General features: G+C 50.0%; 2 protein-coding genes across 2 annotated transcripts in view; one reads left to right on the forward strand and one right to left on the reverse strand.

The window, feature by feature from the left end:
- Positions 1-470: 470 nt before the first annotated feature.
- On the forward strand, positions 471-17,482 carry PTGS1 (prostaglandin-endoperoxide synthase 1). The gene is made up of 11 exons (XM_087944012.1): positions 471-566; positions 657-719; positions 5,183-5,299; positions 5,557-5,697; positions 6,199-6,342; positions 7,225-7,406; positions 8,927-9,010; positions 11,761-12,007; positions 12,969-13,255; positions 15,411-15,558; positions 16,529-17,482. Exons 1-11 carry the CDS (start codon positions 560-562, stop codon positions 16,885-16,887), a joined length of 1,779 nt encoding a protein of 592 aa, XP_087800138.1. The 5' UTR covers positions 471-559; the 3' UTR covers positions 16,888-17,482.
- A 1,252-nt stretch (positions 17,483-18,734) lies between these two features.
- Positions 18,735-21,055, reverse strand: part of ZBTB26 (zinc finger and BTB domain containing 26) — a 64,390-nt gene continuing 62,069 nt past the window's right edge. The window contains exon 3 of the transcript XR_015745413.1: positions 18,735-18,753. The gene's annotated coding sequence lies outside the window, so the exon portion shown is untranslated. The remainder of the gene's footprint in view (positions 18,754-21,055) is intronic.

A 21,055-nucleotide genomic window follows, 5' to 3' on the forward strand; every position in this document is an offset into this window, starting at 1 on the left:
CTGACAGGTGCTTAGGCTTAGCCCAAGAAAATGCTGACAACTATTTCCTTGACCTTTCAAGCAAAGGACTGCAATGGGTGGAAACTCATCAAGGAGAGAAGCAACTGAGAACTAAGGAGAAATTTCCTGACAGTTAAGTTAGAAGAATTAACCAGTGGAACAACTTGCCTCCAGAAGTTGTGAATGCTCCAACACTGGAAATTTTTAAGAAGAGATTTGTCTGAAATGGTATAGAATTTCCTGCCTCAGCAGGGGGTTGGACTAGAAGACCTCCAAGGTCCCTTCCAACTATGAAAAAGCAACCTGCTCACCGAAGCATCCTGGGATTTTCCACTTTTGGAGCTTCTGCCAAAGGTATTTTGCCCAGCATTGGCACAAGATGCCCCCAGGCTCCTGAAGCCACAGCAGATGCAAAGGCTCTTGAGGAGGAGGAGGAGGAGTTTTGGAAGAAGGTGGAGACCAGACTTTATTGCAGAAAAAGTCCAGGAATTGCTCAGCTGCCTGGTGGAGCTAAAGTGACCCTCCCTCCCTCCCTCCCTCCCTCCTTCTCTCCCGCACTATGCACTGTAAGTTCCAGGCGCGTTCCTACCTTTCTCCCACCACACCACACCTTCCTCCCACCCACCCTCAATTATTATTTCTTTCTCTGTTTCCAGGCTTGTGGATTGCCTTGGCTTTGCTGGTGGGTCTCAATGCCAGCCCAGGAGACTCCATTTCAGGTAGGGTGAAAAGTCCAACTGTTTGAAACTATTGAAGCTATGCCAGGGGGAGGCCTTTGGCCACCCTCTCTCCTCAAATTGCTGCCTGTTGGTAACTCTTAAATGTGATAAGAATTGCACGCAGGGCTGGGAAGGGATTCTGAGGAGCTACAGTGAATTATTTTACCTGGGTGCCACACTCATCTATCTTTGAAGTTTGCTCCGCAGTTTGGGTTTGGGTGATTGTTAAGACAGCAAATTGGAAATCGGTTCAGAAGTAAACGATGCAAATGTTATTATGGCACTGACTTAGCAGAGCAAACAGTCATGCCTCCCCTCCCTTGCTACCATCTAAGGATAGAGGTACTGCTGAAGGATTTTAACAGATGCTGGGCACCAACCTGGATTTGTGGCTGCTGCATTTCTAATTCTCCTGCCATGCATACAAGCTGGATTTGTACAACTGTGTAAGTTTGGAGGTTTATATAGCCTAGCCTGCTCTGAATCCTGGTTGAGAAGTTTTGTAGAAAAGGCAAAGAGACTCCCGGCTAGAGGCAGTAATTCTGAATTTCCTGGAATGTATTGTTTGCTGCCCAATTTTGCTGTGGGCTTTGTGTAAATTTTTAACGGAAGCAATAATAGAAAATACTCTCTATTCCGGCATCTCCTTTTGTCCCATCTCTTCCCACGCAGGGCCATTTGCGATTAACATAGGATGCTGTGTGGTTTTCCTTAATAAAAGCCTTGGGTGCCTGTAATGTGTCCCATATATTTTGCACAACAGTTGGGTCTGAAAGTCTTCTCCTTTGTGGAGGTTGCATGTTCTTCATCATTTCGACCAGTCCAGTTGTGCCTGCTGCTTCTTTGTCGTCTCCTGATTCCCTTTCCTTCCACTGTTCCTTTCAGCAGGGTCACGGGTAAGAGAGGCATTGAATACATGACCCAAACCATCTTCTTTTTCTCTGCCCAAAGGCCCTTCTGAGGTTTTTCTCCTAAGCCACATCTAGGACTTCAAGATCTGATCTTTCATAACGCCGAGGAGTTCTCAAAATGGTGCTTAAAAATCAAAGGCTTCCCAGGCCATTCTCAGCTTCCTGGATATGTCCGTGCTTAGTTCAGACCGTATCTTCAGGTCTTATCGGAGCTCTGCCTTTTAAGAGGCTATAAAAGCCACTCTTTGCCCTAAGGGCTGGAGAAGATGGATACCAAGGTAGCCACAAGGGAAGGCCAACCTCTGCCCTGACTGCCCTGCGCCATTAGGCCCCTTCTCTACCTCAGAACACAAATATGCACCTGGATTGCAACCCGCGATAAACCCGCACATTCCCCTTCCTGCTTAAAATGCAACGGAAAAAGCATCCAGTTCCGGTCACCACAATAAAAGAAAGATGTAGGGACTCTGGAAAGAGCACAGAGAAGAGCAACAAAGAGGATTGGGGAGCATGAAGGTTAAAACATACAAAAAACAGTTGCAGGAATTGGGTATGTCTAATCTAATAAAGGGACAAGCAGTGGCTCAGTGGCTAAGACGCTGATTTGTCGACTGTCGATTGTCGATTTGTCGATTGTCGATCAGAAAGGTTGGCAGTTTGGCAGTTCGAATCCCTAGCGCCGCGTCACGGAGGAGTGAGCTCCCGTTACTCATCTCAGCTTCTGCCAACCTAGCAGCTCGAAAGCATGTAAAAAAAAAAAAAAATGCAAGTAGGAAAATAGGGACCCCTTTGGTGGGAAGGGATCAGCGTTCCATGTGCCTTCGAAAGCATTTAGGCATGCTGGCCACATGACTACGGAGACGTCTTCGGACAGCGCTGGCTCTTCGGCTTTGTGACGGAGAGGAGCACTGCCCCCTAGAGCCGGGAACGACTAAGCACGTGTGTGCGAGGGGAACCTTTACCTTTAGTTTAATGAAAAGAAGGACTAGGAGTGACAGGATAACAGTCTCCCAATATCTGAGGGGCTGCCCCAGAGAGAGGAGGAAGGGGGTCAAGCTGTTTTTCCGAAGGCCAGACAAGGAATAATGGATGGAAACGGAGCAAGGAGAGAAGCAACCTAGAACTAAGGAGAAAATGTCTTCATGGTGAGAGCAATCAACCAATGGACTCACCTGTCTTCAAAAGTTGTGGCTGCTCCATCGCTGGAGGATTTCAAGAAGAGATTGGACAACCATTAGTCTGGAATGGAATAATGTCTCCTGCTCGAGGTTTGACTAGAACAGCAGCCCCCAAATCTTCTCAGAGAAGGGAAGGACCAGGGGAGACAGGAGAGCATCTTCCAAGATTGGAGGGGCTGCCCCAGAGTGGAAGGGGTCGAGCTATTTTCTAAGGCACCTTTGAAGGCCAAATAAGGAACAATGGATGGAAACTGACCAAGGAGAGGCATTTCCTGACAGTGAGAGCAATCAACTAATGGAACAGAAATTGCCTTCGGAAATTGTGGGAGCGTCATCCTTGGAGGCTTTCAAGAAGAAACTGGACTGCCATCTGTCAGAAATGGGGTAGGGTCTCCTGCTTGGCTGGAGAGGGTCGGACTAGATGACCTACAAGGTCCCTTTCCAACTCTATTATTGTATGTTCTAAGAGTTGGCCTCAAGCTTATCTCAAGCCTGGATTCTGATCGTTCTTCTCCTCTTACTCCACCAGCCAAGGAATGGCACCACCCAGAGATAAGTGGGAGATAAGAAATTTGCTTTGTGTTTTGCTATGCACACAGTAACCGAATCAACTCCAGACAGCTGGCTTTGCTAAAAATAAAAATAAAAACTGCAGAGTGGGCAGACTTCCTGATTTGACAAGACTGAAGCTTCTAAAAAGTAGAGTTGCAGCATTAAAGCTGCTTACCTGTTGCTTTCTAAATTACTGTATTGGTTGTTGTTGTTTTTAACTCAAAGTTGTGTTGGTGAAAGAAAAAAAAAAAGAAAAGCAAACAGACAGATACAATCTCAGATCTGAAGTTAATTTGCCACTTGGTTGTTACTGTAGCTAGGGCAAATAAACAGCCTTCCGTCCTTCCGAGGTCAATAAAGGGAGGACCCCGATTGTTGGGGGCAAGAGGCTGACTCTGTAATTCACTTAGAGAGGGCTGGCAAGCACTGGTGAAGTCTAAGTATATAAGTATATATATAAGTCTAAGCACTATTGCTGTCTACCTATCATCCGTCCATCATCTATCTATCTATCTATCTATCTATCTATCTATCTATCTATCTATCTATCTATCTATCTATCTATCTATCTATCTATCTATCTATCTATGTCTCTCTCTCTCTTTCTCTATGTCTGTCTGTCTGTCTATCTATCTATCTATCTATCTATCTATCTATCTATCTATCTATCTATCTATCTATCTATCTATCTATCTATCTATCATCTATCTACCTACCTACCTACCTACCTACCTACTTTATCTATCTATCTATCTATCTATCTATCTATCTATCTATCTATCTATCTATCTATCTATCTATCTCTCTCTCTCTCTCTGTCTGTCTGTCTGTCTGTCTGTCTGTCTGTCTGTCTGTCTGTCTCTGCCTACCTACCTACCTACTTTATCTATCTATCTATCTATCTATCTATCTATCTATCTATCTATCTATCTATCTATCTATCTATCTATCTATCTATGTCTCTCTCTCTTCTCTATCTATGTCTGTCTGTCTGTCTGTCTGTCTGTCTGTCATCTATCTATCTATCTATCTATCTATCTATCTATCTATCTATCTATCTATCTATCTATCTATCTATCTATCTATCTATCTATCTATCTATCTATCTATCTATGTCTGTCTGTCTGTCTATCATCTGCCATGGTGACACAGTGGTGAGAACGCAGTATTGCAGGCTAATTCTGCCCACTGCCAGCAGTTCGATCCTGACTGGCTCCAGGTTGACTCAGCCTTCCATCCTTCCAAGGTCAGTAAAATGAGGAGCCAGATTCTTGGGGGGAGGGGAGGGGAATAATAGGCTGACTCTGTAAACCCCCTCGAAAGGGCTGTAAAAGCCCTGTGAAGCAGTATCTAAGGGCTATTGCTATACAAGTTTCTGCTCACAAAAGTCAACTCACAAGTCAACGAGTTTCTGCTCACAAGGCTGTTTCCATTGGCAACCGAGTTGTCAGTTTGACCAGACAATTTAACGAGGGCCAGTGAGTGGCAAATAAACTGCATTTGCTGCCATGGAAACAGACAGGGATTAAGCAGACTGAAAGAGGAAATTTTATTACATCATAGTTTCCAAATTTATTAAGAAACGCGGACAACTTCCCCATATCCCCAGGGCTAGTTATTTGAGCTTTTATTTACACAGAAGTCTTGACCGATGGATGACACATATGACGTTACCACACTGCCCTTCTCACTTGAGTGACTTCAAGGGATTTCTCCATCTGTCCATCCGTTTCATGCCCTACCCATTTTTTTTTTTTGCAGCAAACAAATCCCGAGTTTTTGCTTGTTTGACCTTCCTTGCCTTCCCTTTTTCTCCTTGCAGTGGACCCCTGCTGTTCTTTCCCGTGCCAACACAGTGGTTTGTGCGTCCGGGTTGGCACGAAGGGGTACGAATGTGACTGTACCCGGACAGGATACTATGGCGCCAACTGTAGCTCCCGTGAGTATCGCTTCTGGCTCCTGTGTGCAGGTGGGGGGGGGGTGCACACACACACACACACACACACACACACAGAGATATCGAGGCACAGAACCTCCAAGTTCAGAGGCAGTCTACCTTAGTGTATCCCCCGCACTGCCCAGAATGGAGAAGGGAAGCTTCCCATGGGTTCGTCTCCGTAGTAAATCCTCCGAATGGGATGCCTTTAGGGAAATATCTGTGGTTTTTTTAAAAAAACAATGTCTCTGGACCCCCAGCGGAGTTCTGGACGTGGCTGTACGACACCCTGAAGCCGAGCCCGTCTTCCGTTCACTACCTGCTGACCCATTTCCGCTGGTTGTGGAGTGCCGTGAATCGGACTTTCCTCCGAGGTCTTTTGATGCGAGTGGTGTTGACGGGTGAGTGGGCTCCGATGGGCACAGGCAGTGGGGGCGGGATTCCAATTTTTTTTTTACTACCGGTTCTGTGGGCGTGGCTTGGTGGGCGTGGCAGGGGAAGGATACTGCAAAATCCCCCTTCCCTCCCTACCCCACTAACCTGCTTTCCAGCTCCGTTCTCCTGTGCAGGGCAACCAAAGGAGACCCAGCCGCTCAGCTGGGACTCGATGGGAGGCAGAAAAGAGGTGGGGTTGGCGGGGCCAGTCAGAGGCGGGATTGGCCGGTTCTCTGAACTACTCCAAATTTCCACTACCGGTTCTCCAGAACTGGTCAGAACCGGCTGAATACCCACTTCTGGGCACATGTCTTCGGAAAGGTTCCCCGTCCGATTGGGCTTGAGAGGCTCACCCAGCCTGGACCCCTCCTCCAGCTGGCAGTCTTGGGACCCCTCCCCTTCCCCCTACAAGCCCTCCATGCCCCCTCTCCGAATTCTCTTCCCCCTTCCTGCCTCCCGCCCTGCAGCCCGCGCCAACCTGATCCCCAGCCCGCCCACCTTCAGTGGCAACTACGGGTACCTGAACTGGGAATCCTACAGCAACCTCAGCTACTTCACCCGCATCCTCCCGCCGGTGCCCCCCAACTGCCCCACGCCGATGGGGCTGAAAGGTACTGCAGGGGGCAGCTCTGCCAGGAGGGGGAAGAGGAGGGGGAGGAGAAGAGGAAGAGGGAGGGGACAGGGAGGGGGAGGAGGAAGTGGAGGAGACAGTGAGAGGGAGACAAAGGAAGAAGAGGAAGAGGAGAAGGGGAAGAGGAGGAGGATGAAGAGAGGGAGAGGGAGCGGGGAGGAGGGGGAGAGGAGAAGGGGAAGAGGAGAAGAGGAAGAGGAGGAGGGGAAGAGGAGGAGGATGAAGAGAGGGAGAGGGAGCGGGAGGAGGGGGAGAGGAGAAGGGGAAGAGGAGAAGGGGAGGAGGAGAAGGGGGAAGGAGGATGAAGAGAGGGAGAGGGAGCGGGGAGGAGGGGGAGAGGAGAAGGGAAGAGGAGAAGGAGGAGGAGAAGGAGAAGAGGATGAAGAGAGGGAGAGGGAGCGGGGAGGAGGGGGAGAGGAGAAGGGGAAGAGGAGAAGGGGAAGAGGAGGAGGATGAAGAGAGGGAGAGGGAGGGGACAGGGAGGGGGAGGAGGAAGTGGAGGAGACAGTGAGAGGGAGACAAAGGAAGAAGAGGAAGAGGAGAAGGGGAGGAGAAGGGGAGGACAAGGAGAGGGAGAGGGAGCGGGGAGGAGGGGAGAGGAAGGGGAGGCAAAGGAAGAAGAAGAGGAAGAGGAGAAGGGGAAGAGGAGGAGGATGAAGAGAGGAAGAGGGGGTGGGGAGGAGGGGAGGGGGAGGAGGGGAGGGAGTTGACAAGGAGAAGGAGGGGGAGGAAGAAGAGGCGGAAGAGGAGGGGGAGGGAGGGAGAGGGGGGAGGAGGGGAAGGGGACAGAGGAAGGGGGAGGAGGGGACCGGCACATGCCAGGAGACCAGGCTCGGGCAGGGCTTTCCTCTCCACCCCACAGGACCCCCGGAGCTGCCAGGAGCCGAACTGGTGGCGGAAGAACTTCTGCTGCGCCGGACTTTCCATCCAGACCCACAAAGAACCAACCTGATGTTCGCTTTCTTCGCCCAACACTTCACGCACCAGTTCTTCAAGACGTTCGGGAAGATGGGACGCGGATTCACCCGGGCTCTGGGCCACGGGGTGAGGAGGGGAGCAGGGAGGGAGGTGACTTTGATCTCCCCAGGTTAACATCAACCTGGCTGAGAGGCTGTTGTGGGCAGATCCTGAGGTGGGGAAAGGCCACGCTTAGCACCCCCGGAAGAGAAATTTGGAGGCCTGATGGGGAAACTCCTGGGGAGGGCAGGTCCCAAGCCCCCAGAATTGATTCAAGGGTCCCCCAACATTTCTGGCGGGGGGGGAGGGTGCTTGAGGGGTGGGATTCAAATTTCTTAACAATCGGTTCTGTGGGCGTGGCCTAATTTGTGGGTGTGGTTTGGTGGTCATGTGACTGGGTGGGCATGGTTGCTGACTGGGCATGGCTTAGTGGTCATGTGACTGGCTAGGCGTGGCTTGTATGTAAATATTGTAAATATGTAAATATTGATTTTTTTTATAAAAAGCAACTTTTACCCAAAATCAGGCAAAGAGGCAGGCAGATTGACTTGCTCACAGAATCACAGATTCACTCAGAGATCTATCTTTCTGCAATCTGCTACCAGTCACATAAAATTTGCTTGCAAGCAAACTCATAAAATTAACTCACAACACACCATATATGTAAATATTGATATATATTTTTTTTATAAAAAAGAGCAACTTTTACCCAAAATCAGGCAAGGCAGGCCGATTGAGTTGCTCACAGAATCACAGATTCACTCAGAGATTTACCTTTCTTCAATCTGCTACCTGAGTCTGCACTGAAAAATAGAAGCTTCGGTCCTAAGGAAGGTTCAGCTCCGCTTTTAGATTAGCCAGGAAGCAAGAAATCCAAGGATCTAAACCTCCCGGCACAGCAGAACAGCTGATGGTCAGGGGGAAAAAAAAGAAAAATAACAATTTACCAAAAATTAAGCAAAGGCACGAGGCAGGCAAGTTGGATGGTGCACATGCCAGGTAAGGAATGGGTGGGTGGAGCGGGGCCAGCCAGTAGTGCGATTTGCCTGTTTCCAAACAACGCAGAATCATAACAACCGGTTCTATAGAACGGGTCCGACCAGGTAGAATCCCACCCCTGGGGTGCTTGGCTTAGTCCACCCGAGTGTCACTGGCTGGTCTTGAAAGGAAACAAGCACCACCAAACAGGGTGGATAAAAATAATTCCTTCCTCCTCCCAACAGCAACCTAAAATGATTAACAAACACAACCTGGTCTTCTGCGTTTTCTTGTGAAAGCTTTGCCACAAAACACACCTTCAGGAAATTATCCTCAAAAGTCCAAGCACCTTTTTGCAGAAGGGGAAAAAAAAATGTGTCTGGTGGACCATAAACAACAAAAGAGCAGCTGGGGATGAGGGTTTACAGAGTTTCCTTCCACCATTCCCCTGTGTCTGGTCCTCTCTCGGCCCCGCCCTCCAGTAACTTTTCAAACTTTTTAGAGTATTGAATCCTCTCTCTCTCTCTTTCTCACACACACACACACACACACACACACACACACACGCTCGCACAAACCCAAAGGAGAGAAAGAAATGACTCACCTGTTATGCTGGCTCTTCCCTGCAGGTGGATCTGGGCCACATCTACGGAGACAACCTGGAACGCCAACATCAGCTGCGCCTCTTCAAAGATGGGAAGCTGAAATACCAGGTAAGAAAGTTGAACAAAACTCCCTTGTAGCCCGAGAAAAGTCTTTTAACTCGGAGGAAAAGTTTGGGCCTGGCCATGGATTTCATTCCACCCCTCTATGGGGCATGCTGGCAGATGCCCCGCGCTTTTACAATCCTCCCCATTGGATGGACCACTCTGTCTCTCTCGTTCCCAGCCAGCAGGGGATGATGGCAGGTGGAGTCCAGGATGAAGAAGAGTCTGGCAATTTCGCAGCTCCCCCTGTCTGCCTCCTCTCTACTTTAGGGGAATTTAGCAACGGGAAGGGCCCACCTTGGCCTGCCCAGATGTGCTTTTTTGCAGTAAAAATAAAACACAATGCAATAATGTGTAAGATTTGCATGGCAAACCCTGAAGCTAAGAATCTTTAACAGATTAACAGAGTGGGAAGGGACCTTGTAGGTCATCTAGTCCAACCCGCCACCCAAGCAGGAGACCCTAACACCATTTCTGACAGAGGTGTTGTGGTTAGCCGGCAGCAGTTGTAGACGGCTGAGGAAAGCAAAGACTCAGATGAGGGGCAAAGACCATTAGGGAGTGGGGTGCTGCCTTCAGAGATTGTGGGGGGCTGGCAGCAGCGATGAGGAGGTTCCTGAGGAGCCTGGGCCAAGTGCGTGTGCGTGCAGGGTTGCTCGCAGGAAAGAGCAGCTACAACAGCACGGGTAGACTCAGGAGTAAGGCTACCCCTCCTTCAAGAAGATAAAAGCCAGCTGTGAACGAACATACTTTGCAGAAGGCAAAGACGTTTTGAAACTCCAGCCTCGTGGACCTTCCAGTATCCTGAGTTTGTATTTGAAGATTCTTGTATTGCAACTTATTTCTTGTCTGTTATCTTTTGGCAAGTCTCGCACAGTTTGGCAAGTCTCGCACAGTTTGGCAAGGCTTGTGCTTATCACAGCCAATTATTTTGTAAAAGCATTACAAGTTTTTTGTTCCTTTTGGATTGTGTTTGATTTGTTGGAAAAGGGTGTGGGTCAAAACGAGGGCAGTGCAGTCTCTTCCTGAAATTCTGTAGGGATGAAGCTGAAGTTCTACCCTTGATGGGATGCCAATTGTTTGATAACAGCCTTGTCGGAGGTGTTATCCAGCACAATCGATGGCAACGATTGGGGAAGCTTTAGAATAGCCCCCCCGCAACTCCTGGTCCATCGACCGGCACCGGGCCACAGGATGCCAGAAACCGGATGCAGGCAGCACACGAAACCACAGCCCCCTCTGGTCCGCAGAAAAACCTCTCCCTACAGAACTGGTTGCCCTAAAGGTTGGGGGCCACTGGCCTAGAAACGGGGGTGGGCTGCTGAGGGTTGGCGGGGGTTTGGGAGAACCCCTAGCTAAGATTCTGCAGTTTGGAAAACTCCCAGATCCCACTCCTGGCTGGCCCCACCCACTCCGCTTCGCCCCTCCCGGGAGTCCCCATGTGGCCCGTTTTGGATGCAGGTAAGTGCAGGGCGTGCCCACAGGTTCAGGGAAGGCAAAAAACGGGCCTCCCGGAAGTTCAGGAAGGCCAGAAATGGGCCCATTTCCGGCTTCCAGAGAGCCTCCGGAGTCCACTGTGGTGCAGGAGGCCGACTAGGCCACGCCCACCTAGTAACGGGGCAGAGAACCCCTTGCTAAAAAATTTTTGAAGCCCACCCCTGCCTAGAAGTCCTTCTGCAATGCTCTCGCCGTCTCTTAAATGTGACCTTTATGAGCTACAATAGCGCAGTGGTCAGAGTGCGGTACTGCAGGCTCCTTCTGCTGCCTGCCGGCTGCCTGCAATTTTGGCACTTCAAATCTCACCAGGCTCAAGGTGGACTCAGCCTTGCGTCCTTCCGAGGTGGGTCAAATGAGGACCCAGATGGTTGGGGGCCAGAGGCTGAAATCTGGAAACCGCTTAGAGAAGGCTGTGAAAGCACTGTGAAGCGGCATATAAAGTCTAAGAGCTATTGCTAAGTAGGATGGAAGGAAGGAGGAAGGAAGATGGATGCATTTTGGAGGCAGGGAGGGATGGGAAGAGAGAAAGAGGAGGAAAGAAGGGAGGGAGGGAGGGAGGGAGGAAAGAAGGAAGGAAGGAAGGAAGGAAGGAAGGAAGGAAGGAAGGAGGGAGGGAGGGAGGGAGGGAGGGAGGAGGGAGGGATAGCACATGGTTAGAATGCAATACTGCAGGCTACTTCTGCTGACTGCTGGCTGACTGCAGTTCAAATCTCACCAGGCTCAGCCTCCCATCCTTCCGAGGTGGGTCAAATGAGGACCCAGATTGTTGGGGGCAAGAGGCTGACTCTGCAAACTACTTAGAGAAGGCTGTGAAAGTACTATAAAGCGGCATATAAATCTAAGTGCTATGGCTCTCTCTCTCTCTCTCTCTCTCTCTCTCTCTCTCTCTCCCTCTCCCTCCTCCCTCCTCCCTCCTCCTCCCTCCTCCCTCCCCTCCATCCATCAATCCATCTATCTATCTATCTATCTATCTATCTATCTATCTATCTATCTATCTATCTGCTGTGTGACACAGTGGTAAGAATGCAGTATTGCAGGCTAATTCTGCCCACTGCCAGCAGTTCGATCCTGACTGGCTCAAGGTTGACTCAGCCTCCCATCCTTCCGAGGTCGGCAAAATGAGGACCCCGATTGTCGGTGATCATAGGCTGGCTCTGTAAACGGCTTAGAGACAGTGGTGAAAGCACTACAAAGGGGCATATAAGCCTAAGGGCTAGTGCGAAGTGTCACCCTTTGCTCTTCTTCCCCCCCCCCCCCAGCTGATTAAGGGAGAAATTTACCCCCCAACCATGATGGAAGCCGCCGTGCACATGATCTACCCACAAGGCACCCCTCCGGAGCAGAGGTTTGCCATGGGCCAGGAGGTCTTCGGTCTCCTCCCGGGCCTCCTGATGTACGCTACCCTCTGGCTGCGGGAGCACAACCGCGTCTGTGACTTGCTGAAGCAGGAACACCCCACCTGGGATGACGAGCAGCTCTTCCAGACCGCCCGGCTCATCCTGACAGGTGGGCAGGGGGGGGGGGCGCTGCAGGGAGTCCTAGGAATTTGGCCTTTACAGGAAGTCCCAAACAGGCGACGTTGTTAACTCATAAAATGTTTCTATGGTGGTTTTTTTGTTTTTTGTTTAGAGTTGCCAACGGAAAGAGGGGTGGAAGGGGTTTTGGAAGAGCAGTGCGGCAGCTTGGAAACAGAAAGTGCATTCCATAGATAGTTTTTCAAAGATAGTAACTAGGTGACCAAAGTTTCTACCATGCAAATATCTAACTGGAGAGCCTGATTGATGACTCTGGGCTATGGAGGGGTCCCACTGGAGAATATGTATTACAATACACCCAGAGGGGTTGGGGGAAAACCTGGGTCGTCAAGGGTGACAATGAATTATATGAAGTGAGGGGAGCCGAAAGTCAACTCAAAATATTTCTATGGTCTTTTTAGAGTTGCCATCAGAAAGGGAGGGGGGAGCTGTGTGGCAGCTTACAAAACCGAAACTGCATTCCATAAATGTTTTCAAAGATAGTTTCTAGGTGACTGAAGTTTCTGCCATGCAAAATTCTAACTGGAGAGCATGATTGATGACTCTGGGCTATGGAGGGGTCCCATTGGAGAATATACATTATGATACACCCAGAGGGGTGGGGGGGAAAACCAGGGTCAAGGGTGACAATGGATGATGTCGGCTACACCCAGGCAGTGCCGGACATATTAACTCCTTTTGAAGTTTTGGAAGTTTGGCTCGAGACTCATGATTTAAATGGGGTTCACCGCCGGAATCCTGACAGCTACGTAAATAAGCTATTATCTGACTACCATCCCAGCTCGTCGCTGTTTCAGAAGGTATTGTAGATGCCTTCACAGCCACGGCCATTTCCAACTTGAGTGGTCGCCTTAAAAAATTGGCCGTGGCTACAAGGGAGTCTCCGTGGCGCCTCTCACCGGTGCTTTCCCTCCACCCTCCGCTCTTTCCAGGTGAGACGATCAAAATTGTCATTGAGGATTACGTCCAGCATCTCAGCGGCTACCACCTGAAGCTGATGTTTGAGCCCGAGCTTCTCTTTGGGGCCCAGTTCCAGTACCAGAACCGCATCGCTCTGGAGTTCAACCAGCTGTACCACTGGCATGGCTTGATGCCAGATTCTTTCCAGCTGCCAGACAGAGAATACACTTACGACCAATTCCTTTTCAACAACACCATTCTGACCCAGTACAGCATAGAGACCCTGGTCGAGGCCTTCTCCAAACAGCGAGCTGGGCAGGTGGGTCAGTGGCCAGAACTGGGGGCACGAGAGGGTGGGTTGGTTCCAGACGGTCTTTGGTTTGTGCGGTCCGGTTTCTGGCATGCTGTGCCTCAGTGCCAGTCCACAGCCTGGGTGTTGGGCACCCCTGGACTAGAAATGTGCCAACTTCTGAGCAATCTTTATCTCCTAGTGAGAAAGTCCCATTTGACATTTCATGACCCAACTAAAGTACATCATCAGTGCATACCTAAAGGAGGCCAAGCATCAGATGGGGGGTGGGGGGGGGGGTTTTTTTTTTTTTTTTTTTTTTTTTTTTTTTTTTTGTTTTTTAATATTGCGTGTTGGGGGGTGGGGGGTTGGGGGGGGGGCTAGGGGGGGGGGGGGGGGGTTTTTTGTGTTTTTACTCTTTAAACAAAATTTTTTTTTTTTTTTTTTTTTTTTTTTTTTTTTTTTGTTTTAGATTTTTTATTAATTTTTTTTATGTTTTTTTTAATATATTTCTTTTCACTAAACTCTTTTTAATTCAGATAGTAGCCTTATGCCTTCCCAGGGGGGGGGGGGGGGGGGGTTTTTGGAGGGAAGTCAAACGCCGTGGGGTACCAGGAGTAAGAGCAGGGGGGGGGGGGGGGGGGGGGGGGGGGGGGGGGGGGGGGCGGGGGGCGCCCGGCTCTTTTTTCTTTTTTTTTTGTTTTCCCCGCTTTTACTTGGCTGGCTGGTGGGTGTAAAGCCCGTCCGACCCCTTGTTGGGTATCAATGTTATACCTAACAGACTTCAACTCCCAGAATTCCTGAGGGAGCCATAAAAGGTTCCCCATCCCTGGCCTGCTGGTTTTTCACTTGTGGGGGACATATTTTTTAATATATTCTTTCTATGTCCTACATTTGTATAATTAAACAGTCCCATTCAAGTCAAAAATTGATATCCCCCACAAGTGAAAAACCAGCAGGCCAGGGATGGGGAACCTTTTCAGGAATTCTGGGAGTTGAAGTCCATAAGTGACCCAAGAGCCAAGTTTCCCTACCCCTGGGCTAAAGAAAAGTAGGACTAGGTGGCACAGAATAGCAGTATCCCAATATCTGAGAGGCTGCCACAAATAGGAGGGGGTCGATTTATTTTCCAAAGGGGGCAAGACAAGAAGCAAAGGATGGAAACTCATCAAGGAGAGAAGGAACCTGGAATTAAGGAGAAACTTCCTCACAGGGAGGACAATTAACCAGGGGAACAGCCGGCCACCAGAAATCGTGGGTGCTCCATCCCTGGAGGTTTTAAAGAAGAGAGTGGACAGCGACCTGTCTGAAATGGGATAGGGTCTCCTGCTTCATCGGGGGTGGGGGGGTGGGGGTGGACTAGAAGACCTCCAAAGGTCCCTTCCGTCTCTATTCTGGTTGATCTAAGTTGCCTCTTTCCCTTCTCTTTTCTTAAAGAGGGTTTGGGTAACACGTAAGATCTCACTCGTTCCTCTTTATTGGTTTTTTTTTAAGAGATCTCATTTGTCACTTATTTGGGGGCATTAAAATGCAATTTATCCAAAATGCCCCTCTAAAAGGGTGGAGAGGGGGAACCTTTGCTCTGTTCAGAGCTGAAGGGTTTTTGTGGCTTCCTGTTTCAAGCGCAGGCAAGTCGCTGATGTTCTGCCGGAAGGGAAAGAATGTCTCAGGTTACAGATCAAAATCAGAACAGAACAGAGCTGGAAGGCACCTTGGAGGTCTTCTAGTCCAGCCCCCTCTCGAGCAGGAGATCCTACGTCATTTCAGACAAGTGACTCTCAGTCTCCTCCAACTCCCCCAGGGTTGGAGCATTTACAACTTCTGGTGGCAAGCTGTCCCACTGGTTAATGGTCCTTCCTGTCAGAAAGTTTCTCCTCAGTTCCAGGTTGCTTCTCTCCTTGATGAGTTTCCATCCGTTGTTTCTTGTCCTGCCTTCAGGGGCCTTGGAGAGTAAGCTGAGCCCCTCCTTTTCCGTGGCAGCCCCTACAATGCTGGAAGGCTGCTCTCGTGTCTCCCCAGTCCTTCTTTTCTCTAGACCAGCCAAGCCCAAATCCTGCAACCGTCCTTCGTCTGTTTTATGAAGTGAAATACGGTTACTTCCTAGATCTAGAGACCCACCTATATCGAGCATTTTTTTAAAAAAAATTGTTCTTGACAAAGGACCTTCTTCGGTTCTCCTTTTCAGATTGGTGGGAAGCCAAATATCAACAAGAACCTTCTGAAAGTGGCAATTGGAACAATCAAGGAATCCCGGCTGATGCGTTTCCAGCCTTTTAATGAGTACCGAAAGAGGTTCCATCTTAAGCCGTACACGTCCTTCCGGGAACTGACAGGTACGATCCCCAGAAAAAAATCTCAAGGTCACTGAAGTGTCCTTGAGCCTTCTTGAAAAAAAACTGGCTTGGCCATATTGGGTGCAAGAATGAGGACATGTTGCAGCCTGTTGGTCCCTCCAGCAACTGAATCAGAGTTAGGGTCATCATCAAGGCAACCTGGGAGCTCTGAGGGGGAAGAGGGAATGGAGCTGGGAGAGAGAGGGGGGAGAGAGAGGGAGGGAGGGAGAGAGAGAGGGAGAACCTGGGCCATCCGTCAGCCCTCAGATGGAGAGTCAAAAAGCCCCCAGGTCTGGAGGTGGCTGATGAGGAAGAGGAGGAACAGCTGGGTCCAGTGCCTGACACATGGATACACAGAAGGCAGAGGAGAGGAGAGCAGTGGAAATCTATGGGCCGGTCCTTGGGACGGAAGAGCCACTGCTGCTAGCGAAGCCCCCACCTCAGCTCTGGGGATAAAAGGCAGGGGGCGGAGATGAATAGATGGGGCAGACAACTATTCATCTTCTGGCCAGACAGACTTGTTAGCCCGTGGTGAGAGAGAAACGTTTTGCCGTGGCTGCTGGCGCTCCTGATAAAAGAATAATTGTTTCAACTACAGAGGGTTTGTCGTGTTTTGGGGAGCTGGGTCAGGACAGAACATGCCTCTACCTGGAAAGCTAAACGGGACTCCCTGAGTTTGCTTCTGAAGATGAATTTGTGGGGATGACAGGACAAGATGACCAGAGGAAAAGTTCTTTGAGGGCTTGTCCGATTGGACTTGTCCAGTTGTGTGGCTGGAGCAATGCCTTCCACCCTGAAGCGTTGGTTGAGCGTTGAAAAACATCAGTGGATCCCTTCCTTCCAAAGCGGCCCTTCCATAGTGCGCGGAGCAGTTGGAAAGCCAAGTCCAGGCATGGAAATCTTTGTAGGCCCTTGACGAGCTGAGATACTTCACTTCCTGATTTCTCGCTTTCCTTTCCTTGGTTTGCAGATGACGAGAACATGGTTGCCACGCTGGAAAAGCTGTATGGAGACATCGACGCCCTGGAGTTCTTCCCCGGCCTGTTGGTGGAGAAGACCTACCCTGGCAGCATCTTTGGACAAAGTATGATTGAGATGGGGGCTCCCTTCTCCTTGAAGGGGCTCCTGGGGAACCCCATTTGCTCCCCCGAATACTGGAAGCCCAGCACCTTTGGAGGGGCCTCCGGCTTCCAAATCGTGAACACGGCGAGCTTGCAGAAACTGGTCTGCCTCAACGTGGAACGGTGTCCCTACGTGGCTTTCCAGACGCCCGATCTTGGAGAGGCCGAAGGCTCCGAGGAGAAGACACGGCCTTCGACGGAGCTCTAACCGAGCTCCCTTGGGTCGAGTTACACAGACAGCCCTCGACTTACAGCGCTTCGCTTAGTGGCTGCTCGAAGTTGCGGCGGCACTAAGAACGGTGAATTGTGAGCCCTTTCCTCGCATGCATGACCGTTGCAGCATTCCCCCCGCCACGGTCACGCAATTTGCATTCGGACACTTGGCGATGGACTCATAGTTACGATGCTCGCGGTGTCCCGGGGTCCTGGCCTTCTGACAAACCAGGTTCATTTGAACAACCGTGTGACTCGTTTTACCAACCGGCAGCGACTCACTTAAACGAACGTGGCCAGAAAAAGTTGTATGTTTTGGGCTCAGTGGAAGGAAAATGAGTGTGTGTGTGTGTGTGCGTGGATGTGCGGCCTGTCTCCCTTGGCTTGTAGCCTAGCCCCCTCCTCACATTTTGCAAATGCCTTTGGGGATCCTATCCAGAGAGGAGAGGAAACAGCGGCCTAACTGTCTGTGGAGAGTCTAATCTAAGTTAGAAGAGGCAACTGAGTCTCCGTTTGCTTTGACGCTCGAAATGGTCAGTGTAGCCTTTGTTGTCTTCAGTATCCAAACTGACATTTTGGGAGGGGGACGGGGGGGGGTGCCCATCTTGGCTGCTATGGCAGTACGAATCTGCCTGCATCGAATTGGGTTGCATTCCCAGATAGTAGCTGCCTCCAGGAAGGAAAGGAGGTCTAAAAAGATAAGAGGAAGGAAGGAAGGAAGGAAGGAAGGAAGGAAGGAAGGGAAGGAAGGAAGGAAGGAAGGAAGGAAGGAAGGAAGGAAGGAAGGAAGGGAGGGAGGGAGGGAGGGAGGAGGAAAGAGAAAAAGTGAAAGAAAGAGGAAAAGGAAGAGAGGGGGAGGGAGGGAGGAAGAGGGAAGAAAGGAAGGAAGGGAGAGAGAAGGAAGGAAGAAAGAAAGAGGGAAGGAGGAAGAGGGAAGAAAGGAAGGAAGAAAGAAAGAGAGATGGAAGAAAGAAAAAAAGAAAGGAGGGACAGAGAGAGGAAAGAAAGAAAAAGGAAAAAAGACAAAAGCAAATTATAACATATAATCACATAGCACCTATTCCTTCTTCACTTTTTAAATTTTAACTTTACCACTACAACCCTGGATTTCAAGCCCCCTTGTTCAAAGTTTGTGTTCTTTTTTCTGCTAAAACACACACACACACACACACACACACACACACACGCAACGAAAGGGCCACTCTCTGTGTGTATGTGTGTAAAACTCACTCCTGTGTGGCTGTGGGGCAGAGAAAACACAACCTGGGTCCCTTGGATTCCGGAAAGGCCCAAACCGGATGGATTTCTCACCCCAAGGCAAAACACTCGTCTGCTGGTGCGCAGGCGGATCCCTGCCATCCTCTGGGGGTGCTACCTTTCAGCTCCCATTGTCCCCATCGTCAGCACGCTGGCTGGGGAGGAGGGAGCATCCTCCCTCTGGAGGGCCCAGCTGGGCCCAGCTGCTGGCAACGTGGCCTCCAGGGGTTTGTCTGCACAGCTGCTAGGCTGGAAAGACGCAGATGGACATAAACAAATGTTTAGTGCTCGAGTCAACCGATGACACATGTAAACTAATGTTTTACTGCACGAGTCACCGATGCTCAGAGAGAGAGGGGGGGGGAAGCCCCCATCTGCTCTGAACTCAGCACGCCCTCCTTGCCCGACCCAGAGGAAGCTCCAAGCAGACGGATCCCGGCTTTTGCTTCCTGGCATTGTAGGAATCATAAATCACGGATAAACACGCAAAGCTGGTGGGAAACTTGAGCGTTCAGCAGAACGAGTGAAGTTCAGCTCTTGGCTTGCACAGAAACTGTTCCTGTAAACACTGGGGCGTTTCCCCCTCACACACACACACACGCCACTTCTCTGGACTGGATCCAGAAAGCCCAAATGCAGCCTCTCTTGCCTTCACCAGGTCATGCAGCCAGCAGTTTTATGGGGTTCCGCCAGAAACAGCCAGGAGGGGGCTGCCTAGGCTCACTGGGCGGCCGAACGGTGGCCAGGACGAGAGGCTGAGGGACCACACGAAAGGGGATATATGTGCAGCTCAGGGTTGATCGTGAAGGGTCCTTGATGCTGTCTCAGCTTGGCAGTTTTCTTGCAGACGTTTCATGACCCAACTAGGTAACACCATCAGTGCTAGAAGGGAGGGGAGATTGTGGTGTTGGTGGTGGTGGTGGTGGTGGAGGAGGAGGAGGAGGAGGAGGAGGAGGAGGAGGAGGAGGAAAAGGAAGAAGAAAAGGAGGAAAAGGAGAAGGAAGAAAAGGAGGAGGAAGAGGAAGGAGGAAGAAAAGGAGGAAAAGGAGGAGAAGGAAGAAGAGGAGGAGGAGGAGGAGGAAGAAGAAAAGGAGGAAGAGGAAAAGGAGAAGGAAGAAAAGGAAGAGGAAGAGGAAGAGGAGGAGGAGGAGGAAGAAGAAGAGGAAGAAGAGGAAAAGGAGGAGAAGGAAGAAAAGGAAGAGGAAGAGGAGGAGGAAGAGGAAGAAGAAAAGGAGGAAGACTACTGTGAAGTCCTTGCTCCTAAGCTTGATTTTCTTGCACATTTCATTACCCGACTAGATAACATCATCAGTGCTAGGACAACGATGACTGTAGGGTCCTTGGTGCTTTCTGAGCTTGGCAGTTTTCTTGCAGACGTTTCATGACCCAAACTAGGGAACATCATCAGCGTGAGCACTGATAGCGTTACCTAGTTGGGTCATGAAATGCCTTCAAGAAAACCACCAAGCTCAGGCGTCACCAACCATTCCTGAAGGACGCAAGGTGCTTTATTTCTTCACTGGAAGCTCCTGGATTAGGAGGAGCCTTGCAACCAAGTGTTGCAGTGTGAAGCATTCTCCGTTTAAATCTGTTTAAAGCAGCAACTTAGAACCAAGGAGAAATTTCCTGACACTTAGTACAATTAGCCAGTGGAACAACTTGCCTCCAGAAGTTGTGAGTGCTTCCAACCCTGGAAGTTTTAAAGAAAAGATTGGATAACCATTTGTCTGAAGGGGTGTAGGGCTTCCTGTCTAGGCAGGGAGTTTGGACTAGAAGACCTCCAAGGTCCCTTCCGACTCTGTTACCTAGCTAGACAAAGTCTACCTGGGTTGAGTTATGCCAATCTTTGACCTGCCTGACATCTCTGCCTTTGAACAGGCTGAAGCCTGGGGCGTAGGAGAGGTTTTCTTGTTATGATAATCCAAAGATAAACTCGTAGCAACTTCCAAACATCTAAGTGCGCCAGGAATGTGGTGCTGCGTCATCTTGAGCTCCCTCCGGCCTCAAGTCCTCAACTGGCACGAAAGAAGTTTTCGGGTGCCACTTCTTCCCCCTTTTCCCCCCATGGCCCCAAATCTTTGATCTCTCTGTCAGATCCCTAAAAGTGATCCTGCCGTTCAATTGGGAGAAGTGGGGTGGTTGGATTCGATTCATTAGCGTTGCCTGGGACAACCGGTATTTTATAACTTGCATCCTGGCGCCAGAGGGCCCTGAGATTTTTCTCACTTCTTGGGGAATGTATAGGGGGGAGGGCCATGTGGGTTGTTTCGCTTTAATAGCCAGCTGAAGAGGGCAATGGGAATGTCCGCTTATCTGTTTCTCAGAGCAGCTGGGACAATAACATCTTCACACCTGTGGATTGGCTGAATCCACATCTGGCTAAATTCTACTTCTCTTGCTTAACGGTATCCAGATGTTGCCTTGAATGCCTTGCTAGGCCTTCCGCTTAATTAAAGGCTCCTTTTGAAATACTCCCTCTCAAGAGTCTTCCCTTTCTTAAGTTAGGAGGAGAGGCAATCCTTACACTCTCTCTTTCTCTCTCTCTCACACACATACACACCTTGCCCGGGACGGCCATTTCCCACCTCAATTGCAGGCGTCAATTGAGGATTGCCTGTGCTTCTTCTCTCCAGGTTCCAGACCAGGAGGTCACGACGGCGTGAGGGCAAGAAGGAAAACGAGTGTGTGTGGATTGATCAAGCAACTACTCCATCGGGAGGTTCAGCATTTAATCTTTTATTGCGTTAAGAAAACATTGTTTAAGTTTTGCTAGGCATGAAGAAGTCTTCAGCAGTCAATCTGCACAAGACAGGGAGAGTGGGAGGAGAGTGAGACACCCCAGGACAGCCACATCCAGAGAGAGAGGGAGGGAGGGAGGGAGAGAGAGAGGGAGGGAGAGGGGAAGA

The sequence above is a fragment of the Notechis scutatus genome, chromosome 15 (genome assembly GCF_049901735.1).
Source record: "Notechis scutatus isolate UNSWTSFEM ecotype Mainland chromosome 15, rNotScu1.2, whole genome shotgun sequence".
Classification (NCBI taxonomy): domain Eukaryota; kingdom Metazoa; phylum Chordata; class Lepidosauria; order Squamata; family Elapidae; genus Notechis; species Notechis scutatus.

Coding starts and splice junctions, on each gene's coding strand:
- PTGS1 (XM_087944012.1), top strand. Junction 6,343..7,224: donor CACGCCGATGGGGCTGAAAG/GTACTGCAGGGG, acceptor TCCACCCCACAG/GACCCCCGGAGCTGCCAGGA. Junction 13,256..15,410: donor CCAAACAGCGAGCTGGGCAG/GTGGGTCAGTGG, acceptor TCTCCTTTTCAG/ATTGGTGGGAAGCCAAATAT.